The sequence below is a fragment of the Mercenaria mercenaria genome, chromosome 15 (assembly GCF_021730395.1).
Source record: "Mercenaria mercenaria strain notata chromosome 15, MADL_Memer_1, whole genome shotgun sequence".
In the NCBI taxonomy this organism is placed as follows: Eukaryota; Metazoa; Mollusca; class Bivalvia; order Venerida; family Veneridae; genus Mercenaria; species Mercenaria mercenaria.
The window spans coordinates 61,501,712-61,529,508 of NC_069375.1; the positions used below are offsets into that span (position 1 = coordinate 61,501,712).

The 27,797-nt window shown below is 35.1% G+C and overlaps 1 protein-coding gene across 5 annotated transcripts in view; it reads right to left on the minus strand.

Moving 5' to 3' along the window:
- Positions 1-5,422: 5,422 nt before the first annotated feature.
- LOC123556273 (formin-binding protein 1-like) overlaps positions 5,423-27,797 on the minus strand; it is a 42,728-nt gene continuing 20,353 nt past the window's right edge. For 2 of the 5 annotated variants that reach the window (XM_053525394.1, XM_053525396.1), the window contains 6 exons: positions 22,903-23,015; positions 22,188-22,320; positions 21,485-21,642; positions 19,344-19,364; positions 16,125-16,237; positions 5,423-6,906 (listed from right to left, as the gene is read on the minus strand). In XM_053525394.1, the coding sequence (XP_053381369.1) occupies positions 6,743-6,906; positions 16,125-16,237; positions 19,344-19,364; positions 21,485-21,642; positions 22,188-22,320; positions 22,903-23,015 (702 nt within the window). In that variant the 3' untranslated portion in view covers positions 5,423-6,742. Of the gene's footprint in view, positions 6,907-13,266; positions 13,279-16,124; positions 16,238-19,343; positions 19,365-21,484; positions 21,643-22,187; positions 22,321-22,902; positions 23,016-27,797 lie in introns of all 5 variants that reach the window. The other 3 variants (XM_053525395.1, XM_053525398.1, XM_053525397.1) reach the window with 3 other exon arrangements.

The following is a 27,797-nucleotide window of genomic DNA, read 5'->3' on the forward strand; positions in this document are numbered from 1 at the left end:
AGAACTACTGACCTAGTTTTTAACCCCACATGACCCAGTTTCGAACTTGATCTAGATATCATCAAGGTGAACATTCTGACCAATATTCATGAAGATCTCATGAAAAATATGGCCTCTAGAGAGGTCACAAGGTTTTTCTATTTTTAGATCTACTGACCTAGTTTTTAACCCCACGTGACCCAGTTTCGAACTTGACCTAGATATCATCAAGGTGAACATTCTGACCAATTTTCATGAAGATCCATTGAGAAATATGGCCTCTAGAGAGGTCACAAGGTTTTTCTATTTTTAGACCTAATGACCTAGTTTTTGACCCTACGTGACCCAGTTTCGAACTTGACCTAGATATCATCAAGGTAAACATTCTGACCAATATTCATGAAGATCTCATGAAAAATATGGCCTCTAGAGAGGTCACAAGGTTTTTCTATTTTTAGACCTACTGACCTAGTTTTTGAACCCACGTGACCCAGTTTCGAACTTGACCTAGATATCATCAAGGTGAACATTCTGACCAATTTTCATGAAGATCTTATGAAATATATGGCCTCTAGAGAGGTCACAAGGTTTTTCTATTTTTAGATCTACTGACCTAGTTTTTAACCCCACGTGACCCAGTTTCGAACTTGACCTAGATATCATCAAGGTGAACATTCTCACCAATTTTCATGAAGATCCATTGATAAATATGGCCTCTAGAGAGGTCACAAGGTTTTTCTATTTTTAGACCTACTGACCTAGTTTTTGACCCCACATGACCCAGTTTCGAACTTGACCTAGATATCATCAAGGTGAACATTCTGACCAATATTCATGAAGATCTCATGAAAAATATGGCCTCTAGAGAGGTCACAAGGTTTTTCTATTTTTAGATCTACTGACCTAGTTTTTAACCCCATGTGACCCAGTTTCGAACTTGACCTAGATATCATCAAGGTGAACATTCTGACCAATTTTCATGAAGATCCATTGAGAAATATGGCCTCTAGAGAGGTCACAAGGTTTTCCTATTTTTAGATCTACTGACCTAGTTTTTGACCGCACGTGACCCAGTTTCAAACTTGACCTAGATATCATCAAGGTGAACATTCTCACCAATTTTCATGAAGATCCATTGATAAATATGGCCTCTAGAGAGGTCACAAGGTTTTTCTATTTTTAGACCTACTGACCTAGTTTTTGACCCCACATGACCCAGTTTCGAACTTGACCTAGATATCATCAAGGTGAACATTCTGACCAATATTCATGAAGATCTCATGAAAAATATGGCCTCTAGAGAGGTCACAAGGTTTTTCTATTTTTAGATCTACTGACCTAGTTTTTAACCCCATGTGACCCAGTTTCGAACTTGACCTAGATATCATCAAGGTGAACATTCTGACCAATTTTCATGAAGATCCATTGAGAAATATGGCCTCTAGAGAGGTCACAAGGTTTTTCTATTTTTAGACCTAATGACCTAGTTTTTGACCCTACGTGACCCAGTTTCGAACTTGACCTAGATATCATCAAGGTAAACATTCTGACCAATATTCATGAAGATCTCATGAAAAATATGGCCTCTAGAGAGGTCACAAGGTTTTTCTATTTTTAGACCTACTGACCTAGTTTTTGAACCCACGTGACCCAGTTTCGAACTTGACCTAGATATCATCAAGGTGAACATTCTGACCAATTTTCATGAAGATCTTATGAAATATATGGCCTCTAGAGAGGTCACAAGGTTTTTCTATTTTTAGACCTACTGACCTAGTTTTTGATGGCACGTGACCCAGTTTCGAACCTGACCTAGATATCATCAAGATGAACATTCTGACCAACTTTCATAAAGATCCCATGAAAAATGTGACCTCTAGAGTGGTCACAAGCAAAAGTTTACGGATGCACGGACGGACGACGGACGACGGACACCGCGCGATCACAAAAGCTCACCTTGTCACTTTGTGACAGGTGAGCTAAAAACGTAATACATAAACATGAAAATTTTTTTTACACTCGTCTACAAGTTACGCTGCACGAGAAAACATCACTTCAAACACTAACATTTAAATTGCACCAATCATATTTACAGATTAAGTCCCTTCGGCACAAAACTATTGTAACTGTACTTAAATATAAGAGGCAGATACAATACTTTTGCACTAAGGCGATGATTTATTAAAATTTGAACATGTACTTTTTGTAAAACCGAAATGTACCGTTCTGGAAATCTATATATAACATTTGTGTGGTACCTCCTTTAAATTATATCATATACCACACCATACTTACAGGTCATTATATTTTATGTATAACTGATAGAAAACTATATAACATTACTATTTACAATAATGGCTATAAAAATTTGTCTTTAAAAAGTTTGGGTTTTCTTTATTCTGGTACATTTACCACAATAATGGTTTTGTTTGAATATTACTTAACTAAACTATATTCAGAGCTGGATTATGGGTAATAGGGGGTGGATTTTCAAGAGAGAGAGAACTAGAAATATCAGGATAAAATCAAAATGGTGATTATACTTAATGTAGGAGTGTCAATTCAATGTGGCTTCTTAGCTGTTCTTAATGTTGGCTTTGAAACTGAATATTTTCATATGCATTACACATAAAGCCCTGTCAAAGGTCCATATACATTTCAGAGCTATACTATAGCCAAGAAAGTCTGCAAAATGAGAAAAGATATTTCTTAACATGTAAAGCTCATTGTGTGCCGAACAGTATGATGAACAGATTTATAGGAATGCATATTATGTGTTGGGGGAGGGGTGGGGGGGACTTTTTTTTTTTGTAGATTACATGGTTTTGACCAATCCGCTAATCAAATCCAATTGAATAAGTTAAAAGTCCTACTAATTTTTATAGTGGAAGGATATCCATGTTCTGAAAAAGCCGTTTTGGCCTGAGCAGCAAAATTAAATGAATGCACCCATTTCCCCACACCACTCTGGTTCTAACCATGTTATTTTAAGTTAATACATCATAATGAAAATAGGTATTCATACAAAATGTTGAAAACAATATTTCACATTCGAATAAATGACAATTTAGCATTGAAGAAAATAGTTACTTCCCTATATTAAGTCAACATTTTCTTATCTTCCCTAAAATCATTTCTTTCCTTTTTTTTATTATACAACCAAAAAAATCTTTTAATATCAACCCTGCAATGAAAACCCTGTGGGAATTTTTAAAACACTTCCTGCTAGTCTTTATTTACGTACTTTGTCAAAAAAAAATATTAAAAATACTGAAGTCAGACAAAAAATGGGAAAATGATTTGTGACAACTATGTTGCTGCAAAAAAAAACAACAAAAAACAAATTTGTACTCAAATGTAATTTTTTCAAAAAACAACCTGCAGTTTATACATAAATGCTTGAAAATTATCCATTAATAAAAATTAACGAACCAAAGACTCTTCCTCATAGGTCATCTAATGTGAACCCATTTGTATGTTTAAATTCAATATCAGAAACAACACCAAATTTGTAATTAAGGAAATTATAAATGACATAGAAAATAACAAAAGAAAAAAATTGCATAAAGGGGTGTCACGAATGAAAGAACATATTAAGAACAAGAGGACCAATGGGTTTGTAACGCTCACCTGAGCAACTTCACATTTCATTTCAAGTCGAAAGAATTAAGAATTTGAAAGCTACTATTTCAAAGCACACTGTCTTTAAAAAGTTTTGGGCAAACATACTACAGATTAAATTTGGTGAAGATCTATAAAAAGAATAATGAGGAGAAGTTGTTTTTTTACAAAAAATCTTTATGCATGAATGACAGACATTACTTAATCCAATAAGCTCAGCCTTGTCTTACAGGCTCAGGTGAGCTAAAATGTTCTTTTTCTTTGGATTTCATACTGTACATACTACAAATGATAATAATACAATTATAAAGTTATGATAATGGTGTATGCCTTGTCTATGAAAATATAAAAATTATCATACTATAATAATATATCGTAATTCAGTGTCTTGTTATAAGAAATAAAATTTTATAGAATATCAGGATACAAGGAGTAAAAATTGGTAAATATCCAATGGCATTTAGAAACCATTTACTACTTCAGCCATCTTGGTTTTAGTTTCTGAACAATTCTAGTTTTTGTTTGTTTGTTTTGGGTTTAACCCCGTTTTTCAACAGTATTTCAGTCATGTAACGGCAGGCAGTTAACCTAACCAGTGTTCCTGGATTCTGTACCAGTACAAACCTGTTCTCCGCAAGAAACTGCCAACTTCCCCACATGAATCAGAGGTGGAGGACTAATGATTTCAGACACAATGTCGTTTATCAAATAGTCACGGAGAACAAACGCCCCGCTGGAGGATCGAACTCGCGACCCCGCGATCCTTAGACCAACGCTCTTACCTACTGAGCTAAGCGGGCGGGCTTGAACAATTCTAGTATTCTTGTCCATTCTCTGTCTATCATTTTTATACATTCTAGACATATTTATGTATATCCTTTTTCTAGTCTTTTTGCATATTTTTTCAATAGCAATTTTGGTAGTTTTTCACAGGCTCTAGAATAAACATTCAGCTCTCTGGCTAACATTACCATGGAATTTATCTCAACACAGAAAATTCTTTACTATTAAAGCAGAAAGCACTCTACTTATTTGAACTTCAGAAAACAGAGCTAAAAATAATAAATACAGTACCATAAACTACATAATTGTAATGGTTTTGCTTGACTATAAAAATTTTAACATACAAATGTACCACTATTCTTTACAAAATATCCCACTCTATGACCTATTTGTTAACTATACAAAAAGTAACCAAGTAATGGTATTAACATACAATCAAATGTTAACTGATACATTTTTTTCCTATACAAAAATAAGCACATAAAGGCTTTTATGCTGACTCACTGTAAATAACAAAGAAAAATTCTACAATTATTGCACAGAAAGTTAAAACAGACATTAAAATAACTTACAGAAATGCTAAACCGTCATGCATTATTTCTGTGGTTAATCTGGTATTTACATATTTCTAAATACTTAGGAAGTTATGGTGAAGTACAGATTTGATCTTGAAATTCTTAATTACCTCCCCTTTCTACACTCACCATTTGCAAAATTTCAAAGGGAGATCACTCTAAACAAATGTTAGTCAATAATCATGAGTTACTTCCAACACTGAAATTTTGATGTTACTACACTATTTGTTTAACCGACTGGAAATTAAATTAATGGTATTTTTTCTGCCAAAACAAAGCTGCTGGAATTTGTTTTTGCATTTCTACAGCTGCCTGCAAGGCTGTATAAAAATGTCGATAATGGTTGAGATGCCATTGCAGCAGTTAACTCTAGACAAAAGACAGAAGCTCTGCCTGTTGTATCAGCAGAGTGACATCTTTGATAAATAAGATATCTATTTAAGGAAAACCACAGAAGTCTCTACTCTTCAGAACCTTCATTTAACATATTTTATTCTAAATAGAGCTGTCCAGTGTAATTAATATGTAGCAAATAATGGAAGAAAATGCTGTACATAAAATGATCTTCTTATAATAAATCAGAATAAATGTCAAGATTAATTACAATCAAGTGCCTGGCTAACATATCTTTTGAAAATAACAAAAATGAAACACATCTCAAAAAAATGAAGTTCCAATTCTAGACATCTCTATTTCCATTGTAAAAAGGTTTTCTAAAATACCACAAGTTTTCAATGTGAAAACTGGCAAGTCTTCGATTTTTTTTATCCAAAGCGAAAGTTTGAAACATGTTTGGCATGAAATGTTAGAGGCCGTCCCAAACTTTCATCATATCTATGCAACTCTTGACAAAAATATATAGTACCAAATGCTACAATACATGTAGTGTAGACAGCAGTATTGTAATTTTCTGAAGCACATTAAAAACCTTCTTTCAGCACCATACAAAAAGGTCTGTGTTTGTGGGACACACTCCATAATTAACTAGAATTTCAAAACACAGTCTACAGTCTTCAAAACAAATTCATACCAGTCTGAAACAAACACAATATGAAACTGACACAGTCAGAAATTGACTGAGTCCATAACTGACAGTTTGCAATTTGACAAACACAGTCTGTAATTTACAAATACAGTCTTGAATTGACTGACAGTCTGTTTACCAACACAGTCTGGAATTCAACATTTCATCAAATTACATAAACTTCACAAAAACAGTAATGAAGAAAATAAGGTAACACCATAAACAAACAAAATCCTTTTGAATTTACAATCAATGTTCCAATTTTTCTGTGAAAAAGCATTTCAACCAGACAGATTTTGTTTTACATCAGAAAAGCAGTAGATCTAGATCTGTATTTATAGTGCATGAGGTATTAGTCTGACAGAATTTTCCTTCTGTTGGTTTATATTCAGGTTTTCTGTCAATATCCATACAATTCAGTACAATCTTCAACAAACATTTTGGTAAACTGTAACAATTTTGGCCCGTATGAGCATTGTAGCTTTTTGTCCCCATTTTAAAACTTTTCTCATCGTATACGAAACACAAGACTATGTCTCCTGCGAAATGTTTGCGCACTGGTTTATCTTGTATATTGTATTAAATACAAGTGATGCTTAGTCAGAGCCCAATATCTCAGGCTATTCACAAAGTGTTAAAGTTTAGAATACACCAAGTAAGAGGCTTGTGTTTCTCCTTATCTATACATTATCTGGGTGAAATAGTCTTCTTGTCTTTTGACACACTGGTCCGCATCTTCCAAAGCTTAGCTCCCCGAATGCTAGACAGCATCTTGGTCATAGTAGTGGCACTGTACGTACGTGGTGGGTACGAATCCCTCTGAACTGTCATTTTTGCGAACGCGTGTCCAGCCGTCACCCTGGTCCTGTTCCAATACCCACATTTCTTCATTCTCCTGCATGCTCACAGACCCTTCATTGATTGCTGAAACAAAGACATATAATCATTAATAAATGTTCTTTTTTCCACAAACATGTAAGATAAAGTTTAATCTTTAATCCTGATTGGTTGAGAAGTCAGCATGAATGTGCACGAGTACTTTGAGCTGTCACTTTTATAACTGAACGAACTGGAAAATCACTAAAAACTTTTAATGCCATTTTTTGCTCAATACAGCCGAAAACTGTTGAATTCTCCCCTTTTACACACAATATAGCTACCAAGTGCGGAACAAGATGTGTTTCAATTGGACACAGGTGCCCCCAACTCCTGTCACTCTACATGGTTTCATGACTCTAGGTGAAATATCTTTTACAATCTATGCTGCACAAACATTTTAGCACTTAATGTGTATTTTTTCACTAAGTCAAGGACCATAACACTTGTCTGGCCGAGTTAAATCCTAAATAGAAAGCAGGTGCACAATTTTTACACACTATACATAATGTTTACAGTTACAGCATGTATATTCCATGTAACATTACAGTGTGTAAGAAATTATCAATGTCACAGCATTTTCAATGTGTGCAATGTCACAGTATATACATATTGTTCAATGTCACAGCATTTACAATGTGTGCAATGTCACAGTATATACATATTGCTCAATGTCACAGCATTCACAATGTGTGTAATGTCACACAGTATACACTGCTAAATGTTACAGCATCATTACTTTATATTATGTTAAAGTATGTACATCATAAACAGTATAACAGCATGAACATAATGTTCAGTATCAAGGCATGTTCAGCAGATGTGCAATGTCACAGCACTACATGATGTCACAGTCTGTGCAATGTGCCAGCACTACACATGACGTCACAGTATGTGCAATGTCACAGCACTATATGACATCAGAGCATGTGCAATGTGCCAGCACTACATGATGTCACAGTATGTGCAATGTCACAACACTACAAGATGTCACAGTATGTGCAGTGTCACAACACTACATGACGTCAAAGTACATGCAGTGTCACAGCACTACATGACATCACAGTACATGCAGTGTCAGTGCACTACATGACGACACAGTACGTGCAGTGTCAGAGCACCACATGACGACACAGTACGTGCAGTGTCAGAGCACTACATGACGTCACTGTATATAAGCTGTAATGTAATGTAACAGTGTATAAATAATGCAGAATGTCACAAAACATTTGCATCTGGTGAGACAATTTAAATTACATAAATGTCACATGCATGCAAGTGAAATCAACCGCGCCTCTTCTATTTAAAGCTTAAATTAGTAATTTCTCTTGTAATTTTTAACAACAAGGTGGCACCTCAAAATTTTGCTACAAAGAAGTCAAAATTTCATAAACAAAAATTGTATATTGTACATAACACAGCCAAAAGTTCCAAACTTGCTTTAAGGCAGTCTTAAAAATTGAATATCTGATAATGGCAATGATTCCTTTTCTTTTCTATGATTAGTTTCTATCTATAGGCTGTCATTTCATCAAAAGGTGTACTGTGATTCCTTTAGAGTATCAACTATTAGCTTTGGATACCAGTCTAAAAATGCAGTCTTAACATTGGTCAATTTCAAGACAGTGTTCTGAAATCACCAATCAGATGCTACAGTGCTAGAGTTTTGAAACTACAGTTTCCAGTCTCAGCTACTTAAGTTTAGTCATAGGTTTCAAAGGGGGCAAATAACTGACACTGAATGTCATATCTTTGGGACCATTTTTTTAGTTTCTGTTGTGTACTTTAACTCTAAACCTAGCTATCAGCTGTCCATCAAAGACCTCACTACAGACCAAGCTGAACAGTGTACTTTTTAGATAATCTCTACAAAAGCTACAAATAAGTATATTCCTTTATTAAGTCTAAATTTTGAGGGATGAAGCAAAAACAGATCTGCCTTTTTCTCTATATGCACTTAGACCTTTTTTGCTCTCACCACTTCATTTATTGATTAGGACTAAGTAAAGCTAAATATTTGTTGCATGCTACATTATAACATTGATCTCTGAGCCACGCCATGAGAAAACCAACATAGTGTGTTTGCGACCAGCATGGGTCCAGACCAGCCTGCGCATCCGGGCAGTCTGGTCAGGATCCATACTGTTCATTAACAGTTTCTCTAATTGCAATAGGCTTTGAAAGCAATCAGTATGGATCCTGACCAGACTGCGTGGATGCACTATGCACTATGTTGGTTTTCCCATGGCACGGCTCAATTATCTTAAACTGGCAAGTTTCTACGATACACTGCCATATTAAATAACACTGATATATAATGACAAAGCAGTTTCTGGTTTATTATATTCCATGACTAAATCATTTGTTTCTGTGTTAAAATGAAAATACCTTTTATCGGGAGAACATAAAGATGTGTAATTTCCATACATGTTCATGACATAAAAGATATTTTGATCTTAACCCACATCTTGCCTTTTCGATGGTTTTTATATTCATTCACATTGACTGTGCAATGTCATGTGCACATCAAAATCTCACAATATGAGAACAATTTAAACAGTTCTATGTGATTTAGATACTTAATCGTATCAGCCTGTATTTCTATGTTCTTGTAAAAAGTTAAGTTCAATTATGTCTTAACTGAATTTGTTGTGGTAAGAATTTCCAATTACTATAACTTGTATCATATTACTGAAGGCCAAAATTAATGGTAGGTAGGGACACACAATGAGTAGTCTCTTTGAAGAATGTCATTACTTTCTTACTGTACCATTCCACTTTCAAATGCAGTTTATTACCAGGGAAAGAAATTTTTTATTATTTCTTTCTTTATTGGGGTAAAATCCCCTACTTTTGTAAACAAACCATTGAAACGCATGAAATAAATATATCTGTTTCCATGCTTGAGATGTTTCTCATATTCTCTACCACATTAATTTTATTCTTTTATCTTCCCTACCACATTTATACTTTAATCTCCCTACCATACCAATTATTGTATCTTCTCTACTGTTTTTAATCTTTTATTTACCACTTTTATTATTCAAACTTTCCTAACATACATACCATTTTAACTTCCCTTACAAACTTATCATTTTAACTTCCCTTCCATACTTATTCTTTTATCTTCCCTATGACACTTATTCTTCCCACTAGACTTTATCTTCCCTATGATACTTATTCTTCCCACTAGACTTGATCTTCCCTATGATACTTATTCTTCCCACTAGACTTGAACTTCTCTATGATACTTATTCTTCCCACTAGACTTGATCTTCCCTATGGTACTTATTCTTCCCACTAGACTTGATCTTCCCTATGATACTTATTCTTCCCACTAGACTTGAACTTCTCTATGATACTTATTGTTCCCACTAGACTAGATCTTCCCTATGGTACTTATTCTTCCCACTAGACTTGATCTTCCCTATGATACTTATTCTTCCCACAAGAATTGGTCTTCCCTATGATACTTATTCTTCCCACTAGAATTGGTCTTCCCTATGATACTTATTCTTCCCACTAGAATTGGTCTTCCCTATGATACTTATTCTTCCCACTAGAATTGGTCTTCCCTATGATACTTACTCTTCCCACTACACTAGTCTTGATCTTCCCTACAATACTTATTCTTTAACTTCGACTTTCTATAATCTTCAGTAAACAAAACTTGTGTCATTATGGAAGGGAAACATACAATATTTCAATACTTGCATGAAATTAAAGTACAGAGGCGATTTACGGACAGTAGCATCTAGGCTATAATAGTTTATATACTGGGTGTCAATGAAAAGTTACCACTTAATATATACCTCTTTATTTTTTATACAATATCGACGTCACTTTTTCATGACCTGTGTGCGGTCTATTACTCATAGACCCTGTCTGATCATGTCTCCTAACCCAATGCATGACTGTCAGGCGAGAACAGCCTATACAACGTGCTATTTCACGACATGAAAGTTCGGCGTCAACAATGCCAATGGCCTGATGGCATTGATCGTGCCTTAAACGTGGCATTCTTAGCAAAGATATTCTGTTTTTTTTAACATATTCCTTTTAGTCTATCGACTAACTTTCAAGTGCGATGAATGATTTGCGATAGAATTTTCGAACATGTCAACATTGCTCGAAAAAGTAATCTTGCACACGCAGCCAGTGCCTCAAATGGAGTTCATCGAATTTGACAAATCTTTACACGAGTGACGTCTCTGTTGCGTTAAAAATGTAGTCGTGTTGTGCTTTTAACACGGTCCAATGCAATTTTTTCAATATAAGGGTCATTAGGGTGGTAACTTTTCAGTGACGCCGAGTATATTTAGCTGATGTTAGTTCAAGGAAATAAACGTATACACTTCAGTTTCAAAAATCCCAGTGACTTGGTAGTCTCAAATGTTGTCTCTGAATTTTTCAGACAATATAAGCACATGACTTCTGAACATGCCAGAAAGGCTGAATTCTGAACATACCAGAACGGCTGAATTTGCAGGCTGATGAGAATACACACTTGAACGAAATTGTCATGATGGCCTACAACCTTGGGATTAATATTTAATATGTCATTCAAGACAATATGAATGGCAGATGTAAGCAGAACAGAACTCATTCACTGCTTCATATGAAAACCAGATATATTTTTGATTCAGACATGTAATTAGTTCAGACATGTAGTAAATTCAGAAAAAGAAATACATTCATCAAGGCTTGAAGTACAACAGGTTAAGTCTTTCATCATTCATTTCAGCAATGTAAGTGTGTGTCCTTGACCCAGGTTTTAACACACAGATCAGAACAATTATTTCCTATGGAAAGTTAAATAAAGCTTTTAAAGCTACATAACTATCTCCTTTAAATATTTTTTAGTCTTAAGGAAGCTGTGTGCATCCACATTTTGTCTTTTACCCTCTTAAGGTAGTTATGCATGTTTATTCAGCTGGCAGACATGGCTAAAAGCTTTTTCTCTTGAGGATTTCATTTGAATTTTGGTCACACTTTTAAATGAACTTCTATATTTAAGAAATAATTTATAGCAATGACTGCTTTAACAGTATTTATGCACCATAGGCATTTATACGTCAGGCGTAATACTTCCACAAGGCACAGACCTCGTGAAATTATTTGTACGACCTATTACTGCCCGAGTATATAAATACAGTACAATCGCGATCCTACGAAAAGCCAAGGGACCGGTCGTTGTTTTCGTAATATCGCATTTTCGTTCGAGCATAGCATAGGAAATTTCGCTATACAGCACCTTAATATCTACACTTCGTAACCCGTGATATTTAAACATGTGATTTTCGTATCGGAGTACATGTATACCAACTTTATATGTACATCTGGGTTTACTACAAATCTTATTCGGATCTGAACTCAGATGGTATGTAGAATGTAGAACGGGTTGTCTTTTTTTCTTCACTTTTTATTCACTGTACATAAAACATATACAGGGTACATTGTTGCACGAGAAAAAAAAAATCGCAATTGCATATTCCAATACCCTCAGCTACCCTTTACTGAATTATTTGGTATAATAAAACGACAATATACAGACGATCAGGACTTAAATATTGTTTTATTTTCTTTATGCAGTGACTGTTTGAGATGTATAGATATTGAAGCAAGTGTGACTTGTATGCCATCCGATCGGATAGTTATAGGGGAAAAAATTAACCATTAACTTGTGTCATAGTGTACAGCGTATGTGTTTCGAATATCATTAGTTTTTACACTTTAATCGCTGTTTACGCCCAGCTTAATGATAGTGACACTTTCCACTCTAAAGCATTTTCACGCCGTTATGGAAGGTGTGAAAACTTAGATGGTACATTCGTAAAATCGCAACTAAAACAAGTTGAAAACAGGCTTTAAGGGCATAACAGTACTTTCGGTATTTCGTTAAATTGCGATTCGTAGCATTGCGAATGCACTGTAGTGTTAATACACGGTTTTGGTATAAATTATTTCGATTCTAATATGCTTTTAATCTAAAACAGTACATAAAATATAGAAGCGCTCTTTCTTAGTCGCAACAAAAACAGTGACGCCACCACATGTTAACATGGCGTCATTCTTAGCCTAAGAGTGTTTTAACAGAGAAAAGCATATCAGAATGTAGAATAGATATCAATCTAAACATGCACAACCACCTTAGGTTGCTAAGCAACCAGACTTATATAAGCAGCGTAAGTAAAATAGACAGTATCTTAATGTTGATTCTATAGTAAAAGAAAAACATCTGACATAAAAACCAAAATCAATTGTGTCACCCAATCATGTGGTAGGTGTGTATATGACTTAATGATGACACCAGCTTTCAAAAGGCATATCCATTTATAAGCAAGATTTACATCATAGAATAGAAATAAGAAGTGTTTATGATGTGTTATAATATATAGTGATATATACCTCCGGCTGCAGCTATAGTAAACAAAAATAATATATATCTGTAACAGTTAAAAAACATCACTCTGACAACCCTTTAATAATTATGATCCAAATCTCAATTTTTAATTTATCGCAACACAATACCGTAAAATCATTAATATTTGTGGGGGACTAATTTTCTGGTTGAGCTAATCCATGAAATCCTAATGAACAAGTAAAATGCCTACTCATTTTAGGTTCAAAAGCTTCATATCTCCATGAAATAGCCGTCTCGACTCCATCGGTGCTCATGAGATTAGGTAATTTCACATTAAGTTTTCATTTCATACTTGTACGAGCATACGTTATGTGTAGAATTTTATTCTCAACAGTTAAGAAAAAGGCGAAATAAAAATCATTAATTTTAGTAGAATTGTTTTTTCCTATTCACCTTTTTCTTAATTTTCATAGGAATTTTTGTATTCTCAAAAGTTAAAATTTAGTACACTGCAACTTGTTTAAACAATTGAAATCACCGAACATTAAAATTGTATTTGCAGGGATCATCCTACAAGGCGATTTGAGCGATATCGTCGCTTTAAAGTCGGCCACTTCGCCTAATTATCGCCTCCGGGCGAAATCCGAATCGCCGAGTTTTTCAGCGAGTTATTATCTGTTTACTTAAAGTTGTAAAACTTGATGCATATTCTAGATTAAATTATCGATAAATCCATAGTCAACCCCGCCTACACGCCTGTCAAACTTCAGCCAATCGTAGCGTTAATATCCCACAGTGTCAATCAATAATTGTAAGCCGCCGCCATTTTGAAAATTTTCAATCGGCGTGTAAAAAGCCGATAAACTTAACGAGAGCATGATCTTATGCAACAATTGTATATTATTCTTTCATTTTATTACAGATTACTTCAAAAATTATTTCAGTTACCATGATTACGGTCAATTTCTGTAAATGAATTGCTCGGGTACTGTGGATAAAAAAATGATTTCGCGGACGTCACAACTGCCGTACAAAATATTGTAAAAAGATCGCCATTATCTACGAGTTTGGTATTATTTTCGAAAAAAAAAACAATAAATAAATAAATTAAATGTATAAATCTGAACAAGCTGATGCAAAAATCAGGCATTATAAAAGTACGAGAATCGAAACATGAATGAAAATTTTCACGGCGTTTTGATCGTGCACCTGTTAAATTTACCATTTTCGGACATGTAAATTTCGGATAAAAATTTAAAGGCGACTTTTTCATAGCTAAGTTTATACTTTATTTAGAAATTCATGAAAATGATAATGCAAAAATCAATTTCCTTAAATAATTACTGTTTATAAGTTACAGCTAGGCCCATAGAAAGTGGATATATATAGGCAAGAAACTGAATGCTATGCCAATTCTTCTCCTTAAATTCCTCAACTTCTCCCTGAATTCTGTGGAGAAGAAGTCACTTCTCCCTAAAATTTTGACCTAGGATGATCCCTGATTTGTAAAACTAAAACCTGAAATTCTAACCTTGTAGAATTTACAAAGCAAGCAAATAAATTATATTTATGGAATTTTTAGCTGATATTTATTATTATTTAAAGGGCTTTAATTCGCACACACTACAACATGTTAGTAATGGAACTGCAAACCACAACCTGTTTGTGGCTTTTCATGGACTTCTCATGTTTAAAGAAGTGTTTTGACATTCCTCCCGAACTACCAAATATTTTTCTTACTTAAAGATATCCACATTCTCACTACTAAATATGAAAAACAAGAGCTGTCTCCATAGGATGACACATGCCCCCGATGGCACTTTGAATGAATAGTTATGGCCGATGTTAGAGTTTAGGACCTTTGACCTACGGAGCTGGGTCTTGCGCGCGACACGTCGTCTTACTGTGTCACACATTCATGCATAGTTATTTTAAAATCCATGCATGAATGACAAAGATATGGACCGGACACGCCCATCAATGCACTATCATGAAAAATGACCTTTAACGTCTAAGTGTGACCTTGACCTTTGAGCTACGGACCTGGGTCTTGCGCATGACACGTCGTCTTACTGTGGTAAACATTCATGCCAAGTTATTTGAAAATCCATCCATCGATGACAAAGATATGGACCAGACACGCCCATCAATGCACTATCCTTTAACGTCTAAGTGTGACCTTGACCTTTGAGCTACGGACCTGGGTCTTGCACGCGACACGTCGTCTTACTGTGGTACACATTCATGCCAAGTTATTTGAAAATCCATCCATGGATGACAAAGATATGGACTGGACACGCCCATCAATGCACTATCCTTTAAAGTCTAAGTGTGACCTTGACCTTTGAGCTACGGACTTGGGTCTTGCGCGCGACACGTCGTCTTACTGTGGTACACATTCATGCCAAGTTATTTGAAAATCCATCCATCGATGACAAAGATATGGACCGGACACGCCCATCAATGCACTATCCTTTAATGTCTGTGACCTTGACCTTTGAGCTATGGACCTGGGTCTTGCGCGCGACACGTCGTCTTACTGTGGTACACATTCATGCCAAGTTATTTGAAAATCCATCCATCAATGACAAAGATATGGACCGGACACGAAAATTGCGGACAGACTGACAGACCGACGGACCGACAGACGGTTCAAAAACTATATGCCTCCCTTCGGGGGCATAAAAATGATGTTGCTTCAAGACCTTTAAGATATTTTTTTTTTCATTAACTATAAAATGTAACAATGTCTTTCTTAGTTAAGTTACGGACAACATCACACATTAGCGGTCATGCAAGTTAAAGGTAACGTATATTAAGTTAAAAGGTAACGTATATAATCCAAAACCAATTGTATGGAAAAATGTAGTACAAATCAGGCTGCAGATTTCTTGATACTTACCATCAAATGGATAAAGTGCTCGGCAAGTTCCTATGATTGGATATGAGAACTCATCATCATGGTCTGGTGTGAATCCGTCGGGTTCCGGTTCCATAGACGGTTCTTCTACTGGCCTAAAATAAATAACAAATTAACACAAACTTTAAATATGTTATAACATGGAGTTTTCCTTCAGCAATGTAATTTTGTAAAAACAAGTCGTGTAAGATCAGACTTGTCGATCAAAATTTAAAGTGTCGAGTTACTGCTAATTTTATCTGAAAATAGTTATCATGTCTTGCAAAATGCAGCACCTTATATATTTGTAACAGTACAACACTTCCTTTTATGCACTGGCATACCAGAATTATACTCTACAGTTCGCATTTTACCACAATTATCCAAACTGAATCATATTACATTATCATACGTTATCGTAACTACATTCGTTACCAGAATAGCCTATGCACATAATTTTTTTTTTCTATTACACATTTGCAATATGTTAAACATATAATAGACCTAAATTTAAATTTTGTGAACATGAAAAATTACTTCACTGTATCAATGAAAACATGTTTGCCTTTATAAACAGTACTGTGTGTTACGTTTAAGTACACACCTAATACACAAATAGCTAAGCACAGTATCAATGTGTACTACCACTAAAAACACTTCCAGTTTTTTTTTTTATAAAAATTACTTTATAATGACATTTAACTGTGAACACAGTTAGTTTATACACTTGTTCAAATTAAATTCATTTGATAAAAATTTTCTACATTTTTAGTACCTAAAAATAAACTATTTTTACGAAAGATAGGCATTGAATATCTTTAAATATATATAATACCAACACCAAAGTTCAGTAATCCTAGTTCTAACTAGTTAATCAAGTCTACAAACCTGCTGAATCTTAAATTTGTAACATTTTTATAAAACCCTCTGAGAAGTTTTATACATGGGCTTTAACTTGCTTGAAGATAAAATTATAATCAGTCTGGGCTTAAATTAAACATTTTAGATGCACATATTTTATCAGCTGGCACATATCAGCTGGGAAATATCAGCTAGCACATATCAGCTGGGAAATAAAGCTGACTTGAGTGCCACAAAACAAGGCTACTTGTGCCAGAAATATAAAAGCTAGAGCAGATATCAGGGTTTTTCTGTAGGTGACTGTTACAGTAGTATTTCTATAGTAAGGAAAGTTGGGAGTCTAATTCAGTGTCTTATAGTTCTTTTCTTCAACTAAAAGTCTAATAGTTACTACCTGACCACAAAGAAATTATGATTATATAAGAGTACTGCAGGGATCAATTTCATCTCTTCTATTATACACCTATTTTGTTTCATATAATAGAAAAGACCCAATTTGTGTATGACTTGATCAGTTTAGAAATTCTTAAAGGACAGATCTAAGATTGTAGTGACAACAATCTTGTATAGTCACCAGCTATAAATGACTGAAAATCGTGATTAGTCAAGATGATGTCAAAGGCACAAAGGGTAGATCTAAGATTTGGAAATTGGGAAACTAAAGCAAGCCTTCATTTCTCCTCAAAGGGCAAAATCTCAAGCAGCTGGCAGAATTAGGAGTTTTAGTAACATGCTATCTTATAATACTTAAGGTTCATGTCCTACGTTTTGTTTCTTCTCCTGTAGGAGAATTTTTTTTTTTACTTTTCCTCTCAATTTCTAGAAATGCTTGTCTGCTTCTTTGCTCATCTATATACTAACTTCGCAGAAGAAGTTGTACATATTATAACGAACAATAGTCTAAGAAGTACAAAGTTCACTCAAAACCAGTTACATGAACCTTAAGATATACAATATATATATATTCCTCCTGCCTCTACTGGCTATTTTTCATAAAGTAACACACATATTCCGAGTACAAGGCACAAAATGGTCTACTTTTCCATCAAAACAATAAAAGCACTATTTCATGTCTGTTTATATGCCAATCATGCAGAGCAAAGTTAGGATTTTAGTTTAGCACACAAACTCATCTATGTGTATTTTGACAAAGTGTGAAAATTTGAATACTTTGAATGATTTCTAACATGAGACCTGCTCAAAATATTTGTCATTTTTGTTAAAGTTTCACAACACAAAAACACCTCAAAAGCTATAAAATTTAACTTGTAGACCAGTCTGAGAACGGAGCCTTGTGATTGGTTAATTTCAGAACTGTGTTCAGAAACAACCAATAAGAATCTAGAGATTTGAGACTGGTTTGAGAAATCAGTTTTATAACCCAATACATACATTTCTATTAAATTCCAAAAACTGCTAGCCACAGAAAATGTGTTTCAGTGAATTTCTAGTCAAAATAGCAAGACAAATCTGCACTTGAATATTTTACAGCGGACCAGGTACTGTGAATAACCTTTTACAATTTCTCGAAAGACTTTTTTTTTATTTGTTACTTCTAACCCCTTTTTTTCAACAGTATTCAGATACATATATGACAGTCATATATCTGTGCTCTTGCCTTAACCCTTCTATAATGAACTTGTCCATCTTTCAATTCGGACAGTACCACTAACTGCTGTAAGGGGGTGCTTGCCGAAAAGATACTGACTGAATGACAAACAGTAAAGATCATGATCAGACTGCATGGATGTGCAGGCTGATCATGATCTACACTGGTCGCAAAGGCAGAATCGATCATGTCCAGCATGGTAAGGCTTAAAAACCAGTTTTACTTGCCGATGGTGTCTTGAAGTAACTGACAACTTTCAAAATATTAATCAAAGGTGAATGACAAAATATTTGTCTTTGATATACTGTCTATAGTCAGACTGTCAAAGAGAACAATTTCCTTGCCCAGCGGCAGAATCTGGGACCTATGTTAAAAATCTTGTTCTCTAACAAACTAACCTGAATAGTGTCACTAAAGTACCAACTAAATTTGTTTCATTGAATCAGGTTTCCAGCCTTTTAAAACAGTGTTTTATTTAGTAATATATTGACAGTCATCAACTTGATACTGGCAATTAGCCTTCAACTTCACTACTGGTATCACTTTTGAAGGATGAATAACTTCAAAGAAAATTTAACCTTCTGCCCCTACACAGATCAAATTCACAAACTCAAATTCAACTCTTGTGCTCCTCCTGCTGTAGGTAACAACGCACACCACACTGATATATATAAATACTATGTCGTGTAAAATATTCTAACAACAGAACAAGCAGTCAGGCATACATCTAGAGATGAAAAAAGCTAATTTACCGATATCTACTAGTTCTCTGACTGGAAAGCAAATAAAAAACCATGGTAACATGATAAATCAAATCACTGACAAACATACAATGATGCAAGGCTAATGATGATGGATGTGTTTTTTACATAAACCATTCTTTTAAAACTAAAAATCAGAACAAAATTTTATTCTTTTCTTCGTGTTTTTTTTTCCTTTTCTACTCTACTGACCATTTTATCTGCGATACAAAATTTTACTTTGACTAAAAATCTCACAGTGGTCGACCAATATGATTATCTAAATGTTCCATGCAGTTATGCTTTCTTGTAGGCTACTCTGCATTCTTTAGCTGTAAATGTATCTGATACGAGTACATAGCTTTCTGTATCAGTTGGGAAATGCTGAAATCACCAAGAAAGAAAAGGCTACTAGATGGTAATCGATATTACCAATTCTCCGCCCTTAAAACAAGTAATTTTAAGTCAAAGGTTCAGTTCTGCACCAAAACAAACTGCAGAAGTTTTATTTTATGCTGAAAAATATTATAAACTTTGTAAGACATGCAAAACATCTCTGTTTATACACAAGTAAAGCTTTCTCTCATAAAAAAAAAAAAAAAAAAAAAATGAGCAATATGAGTTTACTACTAAAATTATCATAAGCATAAAATCAAGTCTACAGCTAATATATCAAACATAAATAAACTGGTATGAACAAAATGTCTTATGATGTGAAAGTGCAACATTAACCATGTGAAGTTTAAGATGATGTAACTATTTAGCAAATCAAATGTGCACAATTAAGAACTACCAAATAACAAAATTCAAGCAAATGCTAACTTTTTGTCACCTCGGTGCAAAAAAGTCATTAACTGCACTGACATAACAAAAAGAGGCAGTTAACTAATTTTTAACACTGGAGTGACATTTTGTGAGCTCAAACGTAAATTAGTACAACAGCGAGGGCTCTTTAATATATTAATAGAACCTATTCATCAGTACAGTAATGTTTAACATGTCACCCAAAAATTTTTTCTGTATGAATATTACATCTAATGTCTCCTTTTATTTTGTCTTTATTTTTTTTTCTTCCAGAAATCATTAAACAGAATCCGTACCATTTCACTTTTATGTAAGACCAATTAAAAACAAGAGCTGTCACTAATGGTGACAAATGCCCCTGCAGCACCTTGACCTTTGACCTTGACCTCTGAGTTGGTGAACCCAAGTCAATAGGGGCCGTGTACTCAATAAGTGCTATCAGCATGTGAAGTTTAAAGGTCCTGGGTACAGTGGTTCCCGAGTAAAGAGCCTTCATGCAAAAAGTTAACATTGGCCAGTGTGACCTGGACATTTGACCTGGTGAACCCAAAGTCAGTAGGGGTCGTGTACTCAATAAGTACTACCAGCATGTTAAGTTTGAAGGTCCTGGGTGCAGTGGTTTGCGAATAAAGAGCCTTCATGCAAAAAGTTAACATTGGCCTCTGTGACCTTGACCTTTGACCTGGTGATCCCAAAGTCAGTAGGGGTCGTGTACTCAATAAGTACTACCAGCATGTGAAGTTTGAAGGTCCTGGGTGCAGTGGTTTGCGAGTAAAGTGCCTTCATGCAAAAAGTTAACATTGGTGTGACAAACGGACGGACAGTTGAAAACTAATATGCCTTCCTTCGGGGGCATAAAAACATGTACAATTTTTAGTTCTATACATGAGTTAAAATCTTTAACTTTATGTATAACTAAACACACCATACTTTGCTTCTTTGAGGTTACATTTTTAAATTTTGGTTTATTCCAATCTAAATAACTAACAATCATAATTTCCTTTTATAGTGACACACATGCCAGTGCTAATTTCAATGCTATTTTCAAGTAAAATGACACTTGCTCCTTCTTTATTCCTCTTCAGCCTAACTTTAGAATTTAACTTAAACCTCCAATGCAACTGAAATCTAAGTTTAAACTAATTCTTTTTAAATGATGATAAGTGCATAAAGTAGGGCCAGCAACTGCATCTTGAATTTATGATCAGTGTTTTCCCCTTGGAAGGCATAATGATGCAAGGGCACAGCAAGACCGACTCCTGACCAAATGTTCTCTGGTTTGAATCCTAGTGAAAGCAGGATTTAATCGCAGTCAGCACACAATCTTTTAAATCTTATCAAAAACCTACTCGTACAATTCCTCGGGTGGTATATGCTGCTGAACCGGGGTGCCGGGCGCCGACCCTTGTATATTATTACTGCCTTCTGACGTAATACTGTGCGTCATTGAGTCGTCGGAACCATGCCGTCGCATAGTCATCTCACTCTCCGCATCCGCTAAATAATCCTGAAAGTTAACACAAACATTTCCTAACTTCATGTCAACATATTGATGTGTTTTGAGTCCAACCTACACGATCTAGGTCATATGGCTACTGTCAAGCTTTTTTAGTGTCGAGAAAGTTCAGACCTTAATTTAAGTACTGGTGGTCACCTGCATAGGACCACCAATATTCTCCAAGTCAGCTGTATTCGATTTCATCAAAAAGATGACCCAAGTAGGGTTGAACCCACAGACTTGAGGTGCAATTGATTCATACGCTGCTACCTTCATCACATGGCTACTGAGGCCCTTACAGAACAGAAACACAACCTGTGTAATTCACACAACGTGCGGTGTTGTAGCATAATTTGAGAAAATAACATATATCTAGGTAGAACCCCTGATCTCTCCACCAACACGCTTGATGTCTTCAAAACATGTTGTAACTTCAACCAAGAAATGCTTAAACCATGAAATACGAAGTGATTACAAAATCGCATCTTTTTTCTGTTTAGTGACACCGAGGCTCTTGCTAGAAATATTTCACATTCTGTTTTGAAATACTATACCTGATTTTTCTTTAGTTCGGCTTGTAAATGATTGAGCTTCTCTGCATTTTGTTCTAATTTTTTATCTATAGAGTTTGGATCTCCTAACGCTGTATTGTTTGTATAAACCTCTTTCATTTTGATCATACCCTCTCTGAAAAATACACAATCATCATAATAAACACGAAAAAGATCACAAAATTAATTATGTGTTTTAAAGATCTGACCAACTCTTTGTAAATTTACTTTTCAGTGGAAAAACATGTGATGAGACTCTATATAAATCAAGCAAACTTTCAAGTTATGGCAGGTAACTGAGGCACTGGCAGAAATTTTAATACAAACAAAACCTCAATGTTTTTCTTTTAACAGCATCTTTTTTAGTTGTCATGGGTGCCAGTGAACCTCAACAATGTTCCTAGATTCTGCATCAATCCTGACTTGTTCTCTGCAAGTAATTGGCAACTTCCGCACCAAGAGATTGGCCAGGAATGAATCAGTCATAATATTTTCCTTCAAATCAAAACATGTTTCTTATCTGAGGATCAACTACTAGACCTTTCCACTCATAATGTACACTCTACCTACCGAGCAAAACTGATGGACTAAACAGGATTATCCAAACAGGTGGAAAGTGTGGGCCAAGATTGGAACACACTGATTTTAAATACTTTATGCACACTTCACAATGAAGATTTCTCCAGAATGACACATATAATTGTTAAGTTAAACAAACCTTTCCGCAGTTTCGTGCGCTATTTGTTTTCGTATTTCATCTATTCTTTTACATAACTTGGCTTTTCTTTGTGCTGGTGGTATATTTCCGAAATCTTCCCTCTGTTCTTCCGTCTGAAATACAAGTGACCCTTTATTACATTTTTATGTAAATATACTGAAAAACACTAATTTATACAGGGGTACATTTTTTTTGCTATATTTGTGTGTTTCTTCCCTCCAAAATCACAAAAGGTTGACAAGTTTCTAACAGCATAAATGGTTTACGGTATACTCTAATGCATTTCGGGTTTCAAATTTTCCATGAATTAAAAATCTTTAAGATAAGTAAGTTTTACACTACATTACACATGGTAAAGGTACTCAGACAAATTTTAAGAACTGCCTTTTTTCTTAAACATCCTTTATTGCAATATAATTTAAGTTCAGAAGAAATGTCAAAGGCCTTTGAAGTTTTCTTTCCATGCTTTTTTCACTGTCAGGTTGCAGTGCTAATATTCAGACTTTAATTCTGTGTATTAAAGGAAACATTTGCTTTTTTCTGTTGCTTTACAGACTCTAAAGAATTGTTCCGGTATTTTTAATTCTAATTGCCATAAAAATCTGATACCAAGTTCCCTTTTATGTTAAAGGTTTCATTCACTAAATTCTTGCTTTTTGAAAGGCATGCTTTAAGGCGACTAAACATAGTAATAATTGAGAGTCAGAAAACAATAATTAACTTCTTACTGGAGTCCAAAATGCAGCAATTCAACATCTACAAACAACACATTTGTAACAACAGAGTAAAATTTGAACATAAGCATGCACTTGACAACAAAAACAACAGAAGGTACAGGGTTCATATTCATCAGTGTTTAAAGTATATAGTTGCAACTTAAAACATTGCTGAATACAAGCCCGGTTGATCACATTTCCTGAAGTCTGAAAACTCAATTATACTAAAGTAAGGCAGATGAAAAAGAAAACTTCATAAATATAAGCTCCATAGATTATAATCTTGATTTTTATTGAAGTTTACTTTCAAAAGTTTGAAAGACCCAAATGCTCTGTACTTGTGTATCTATACGACACATTTAACTACTTCAACTTCTGGATCCTCACAAACTCAATTACAGTGTTGCATGCAACTTGTATATAAAACATGTAAAAAATAACCCTGTAGATCCACAGACATAACAAAGCTCTGTATACTACCCGCCATGCTTCATTTGTATATTTCCCGACCATTACAGATATATAATCATTTTGGAAATTTATTTCAAATCCCTTTTCAGCCTTCTGTTTATTTCTGTATGACTAATTTCCCCATCCTTCGCATACACAAAGTTACATACTTCGAAATTTACTTTGAAGCTCTTTCAGACTATGCTTGTATTCAAAAACTTCAGACACACCAACTTCTTGTTAGTTATCAAAATGCTTTGTCTAAGGGGAGGGGTGTGGGTACTTCTAACACAGTTATTTCACAACAAAATGTTACAACTATCTACAAAATGTCTCTTTCATGTTACAACAACAACAACAACAACAAAGATATTCAAACTACTAACAATATGCAACATGTTAGAGAGGCTGAGTTTTCAATATGTGGACATGTGGTAAATTTCCATACATGTATAATATAATACAAGAGGGTCATGATGACCCTGGATCGCTCACCTGAGTAATATGAGCTACATGTTTCAAATGTCAAACTGATGATTTTTAGAAATTTCTTGGAAGATTTTCCGATGTACATTCAAGTAACCCCTGGGGCGAGCCAATTTTACCCCGGGGGTCATGATTTGAACAAAGTTTGTAGAAGTCTACTAGGCAATGTTACATATCAAATATCTAAGATCTAGGCCTTCTGGTTTATTTTAAGAAAATTTATTAAGATTTCCCCATGTACAATCAAGAAATCCCTGGGGCTGGGACAATTTGACCCTGGGGGGGGTCAAGATTTGAACAAATTTTGTAGAGGTCCTCTAGGCAATGTTACATGTGAAATATCTACGCTCTAGGCCTTCTGGTTTATTTTCAGAAAATTATGAAGATTTGTCTATGTACAGTCAAGTAACCCCATGGGGCAGGGTCAATCTGACCCGGGGGGGGGTGGTCATGATTTGAACAAATTTTGTAGAAGTCTACTAGGCAATGCTACATGTCAAATATCTAAGATCTAGGCCTTCTGGTTTATTTTTAGAAATTTTTTGAAGATTTTCCTATGTAAAATCAAGTGACCCCTGGGGCGGGGTCAATTTTAACCCCGGGGGTCATGATTTGAATAAAGTTTGTAGAGGTCCACTAGGCAATGCTACATGTGAAATATCTTAGAATTAGACCTTCTGGTTTATTTTTAGAAAAATTTTGAAGATTTTCCTATGTAAAATCAAGTGACCCCTGGGGCGGGGTCAATTTTGACATCGGTGGTCATGATTTGAACAAAGTTTGTAGATGTCCACTAGGCAATGCTACATGTAAAATATCTAAGCTCTAGGCCTTCTGGTTTATTTTTAGAAAATTTTTGAAGATTTTCCTATGTAAAATCAAGTGACCCCTGGGGCGGGGTCAATTTTGACATCGGTGGTCATGATTTGAACAAATTTTGTAGATGTCCACTAGGCAATGCTACATGTGAAATATCTAAGCTCTAGGCCTTCTGGTTTATTTTTAGAAAATTTTTGAAGATTTTCCTATGTAAAATCAAGTGACCCCTGGGGCGGGGTCAATTTTGACCCTGGGGGTCATGATTTGAACAAATTTTGTAGAGATCCACTAGGCAATGCTACACGTCAAATATCTAAGCTCTAGGCCTTCTGGTTTATTTTTAGAAAATTTTTGAAGATTTTCCTATGTAAAATCAAGTGACCCCTGGGGCGGGGTCAATTTTGACCCTAGGGTCATGATTTGAATAAAAAGTTTAGTAGAGGTCCATTAGGCAATGCTACATGTCAAATATTTAAGATCTAGGCCTTCTGGTTTATTTTTAGAAATTTTTTGAAGATTTTCCTATGTAAAATCTAGTGTCCCCTGGGGCGGGGTCAATTTTGACCCCAGGGCCATGATTTGAACAAATTTAATAGAGGTCCAGTAGGCAATGCTACAAGTGAAATATCTAAGCTCTAGGCCTTCTGCTTTATTTTTAGATTTTTTTTTGAAGATTTTCCTATGTAAAATCAAGTGACCCCTGGGGCGGGGTCAATTTTGACCCCGGGGGTCATGATTTGAACAAATTTTGTAGAGGTCCAGTAGGCAATGCTGCATGTGAAATATCTAAGCTCTATGCCTTCTGGTTTATTTTTAGAAAATTTTTGAAGATTTTCCTATGTAAAATCAAGTGACCCCTGAGGCGGGGTCAATTTTGACCCTAGGGTCATGATTTGAACAACTTGAATAGAGGTCCACTAGGCAATGCTACATGTAAAATATCTAAGCTCTAGGGCATCTGGTTTTTGAGAAGAAGTTTTTTAAGATTTTCCTATGTAAAACCAAGTGACCCCTGGGGCGGGGTCAATTTTGACCCCGGGGTTATAATTTGAAAAAATTTGGTAGAGGTCCATTAGGCAATGCTTCACACCAAATATCTAAGCTCTAGGTCTTCTGGTTTTTGAGAAGAAGATTTTTAAAGTTTTTCCTTTCGGTTGCCATGGCAACCAGAGTTTTGCATGGAATTCATCTCTTTGAAAAATTTTGAAAGGGGGCCACCCAAGGATCATTCCTGTGAAGTTTGGTGTAATTCTGCCCAGTGGTTTTCAAGAAGAAGAGTTATTTAGAAAATGTTGACGGACGGAGGACGCATGACTGACGACAGACATTAAGCGGTCACAAAAGCTCACCATGAGCCTTTGGCTCAGGTGAGCTAAAAAATGTCAGTTAAAAATTGTTTGATGAAGGTATCTATTGGCTCGCCAAACACAGAAGTTCACTTTTTAAAACAAATATCAACTTTTACCGGTGTTTTATTTACATGAACCTCTAAATTTGATTGAAACTGTAACAGTGTGCTGAATGCTAGCGATACATACAGAAATACATACCGTATTTTCCCGTATTAACGCCCCCGGGGGCGTTACATTTTCCAAAGAGGGGGCGTTTATTTGAGGTAAAAAAATAAAAAATGAAAATTTTTACAAAACTTAAAAACATCGTTCAAACTAGCTGTAAAGTGTTTCTGTGTTGTTTAATCCCCCTAAAACGTAATTATTTGGCATCCAATTTAATGCAGTGTGTCTTTTATGCATTTAAATACGGTACCTCGTGTATTCCATGTCAGGCTTTTTGACACGCTCGCGACACTACACATTACGTCATGACCCAAACAGCTGTGTACTCCGATAACATTTTCCTTAGTACATGCGGGTAGCTAATAGCGCAATACACAATGTCAATGGTTTGACACGCTGCTGTGCTTGCTTTTAAATTAAAAGTTCTTAAAACTGCCGAAGAAAAGGGTAGATCGTAAACACATTGCTACAAGTTTGTTTAAAGTCGGCAGGAAGCGTGTGCGCGAGTGGTGTAAAAACAAATCAAAAATGTATTTACCGTTTAATTTTCTGTTAGGTACCGTACTTAGTACAAATGTTTTGGCTTTACGGTACATGGACTGTTTAAAAGTGTGTTTAATTTTTAATACATTGGACTTTAGTACTGTAAATTACTTATTATGTGGACTTATAAAAATGAGGTAGGTGATTTTTTCCCGTTCTTGTTGACTTTTTTCCCCTCCAAAATGGGTGGGGGGCGTTAATTAGAGGGGGGGGCCTTAATTCGGGAAAATACGGTAATTAAATTCCTACATATATGCCAACTCTGGCAAAAATCCTTCACATATTGTGTATCTGCATGAACTTCCTACACATTTGCATACACATATAACATAAAATCTCAGCCTCTCTAATGCCTAAGGAAAGG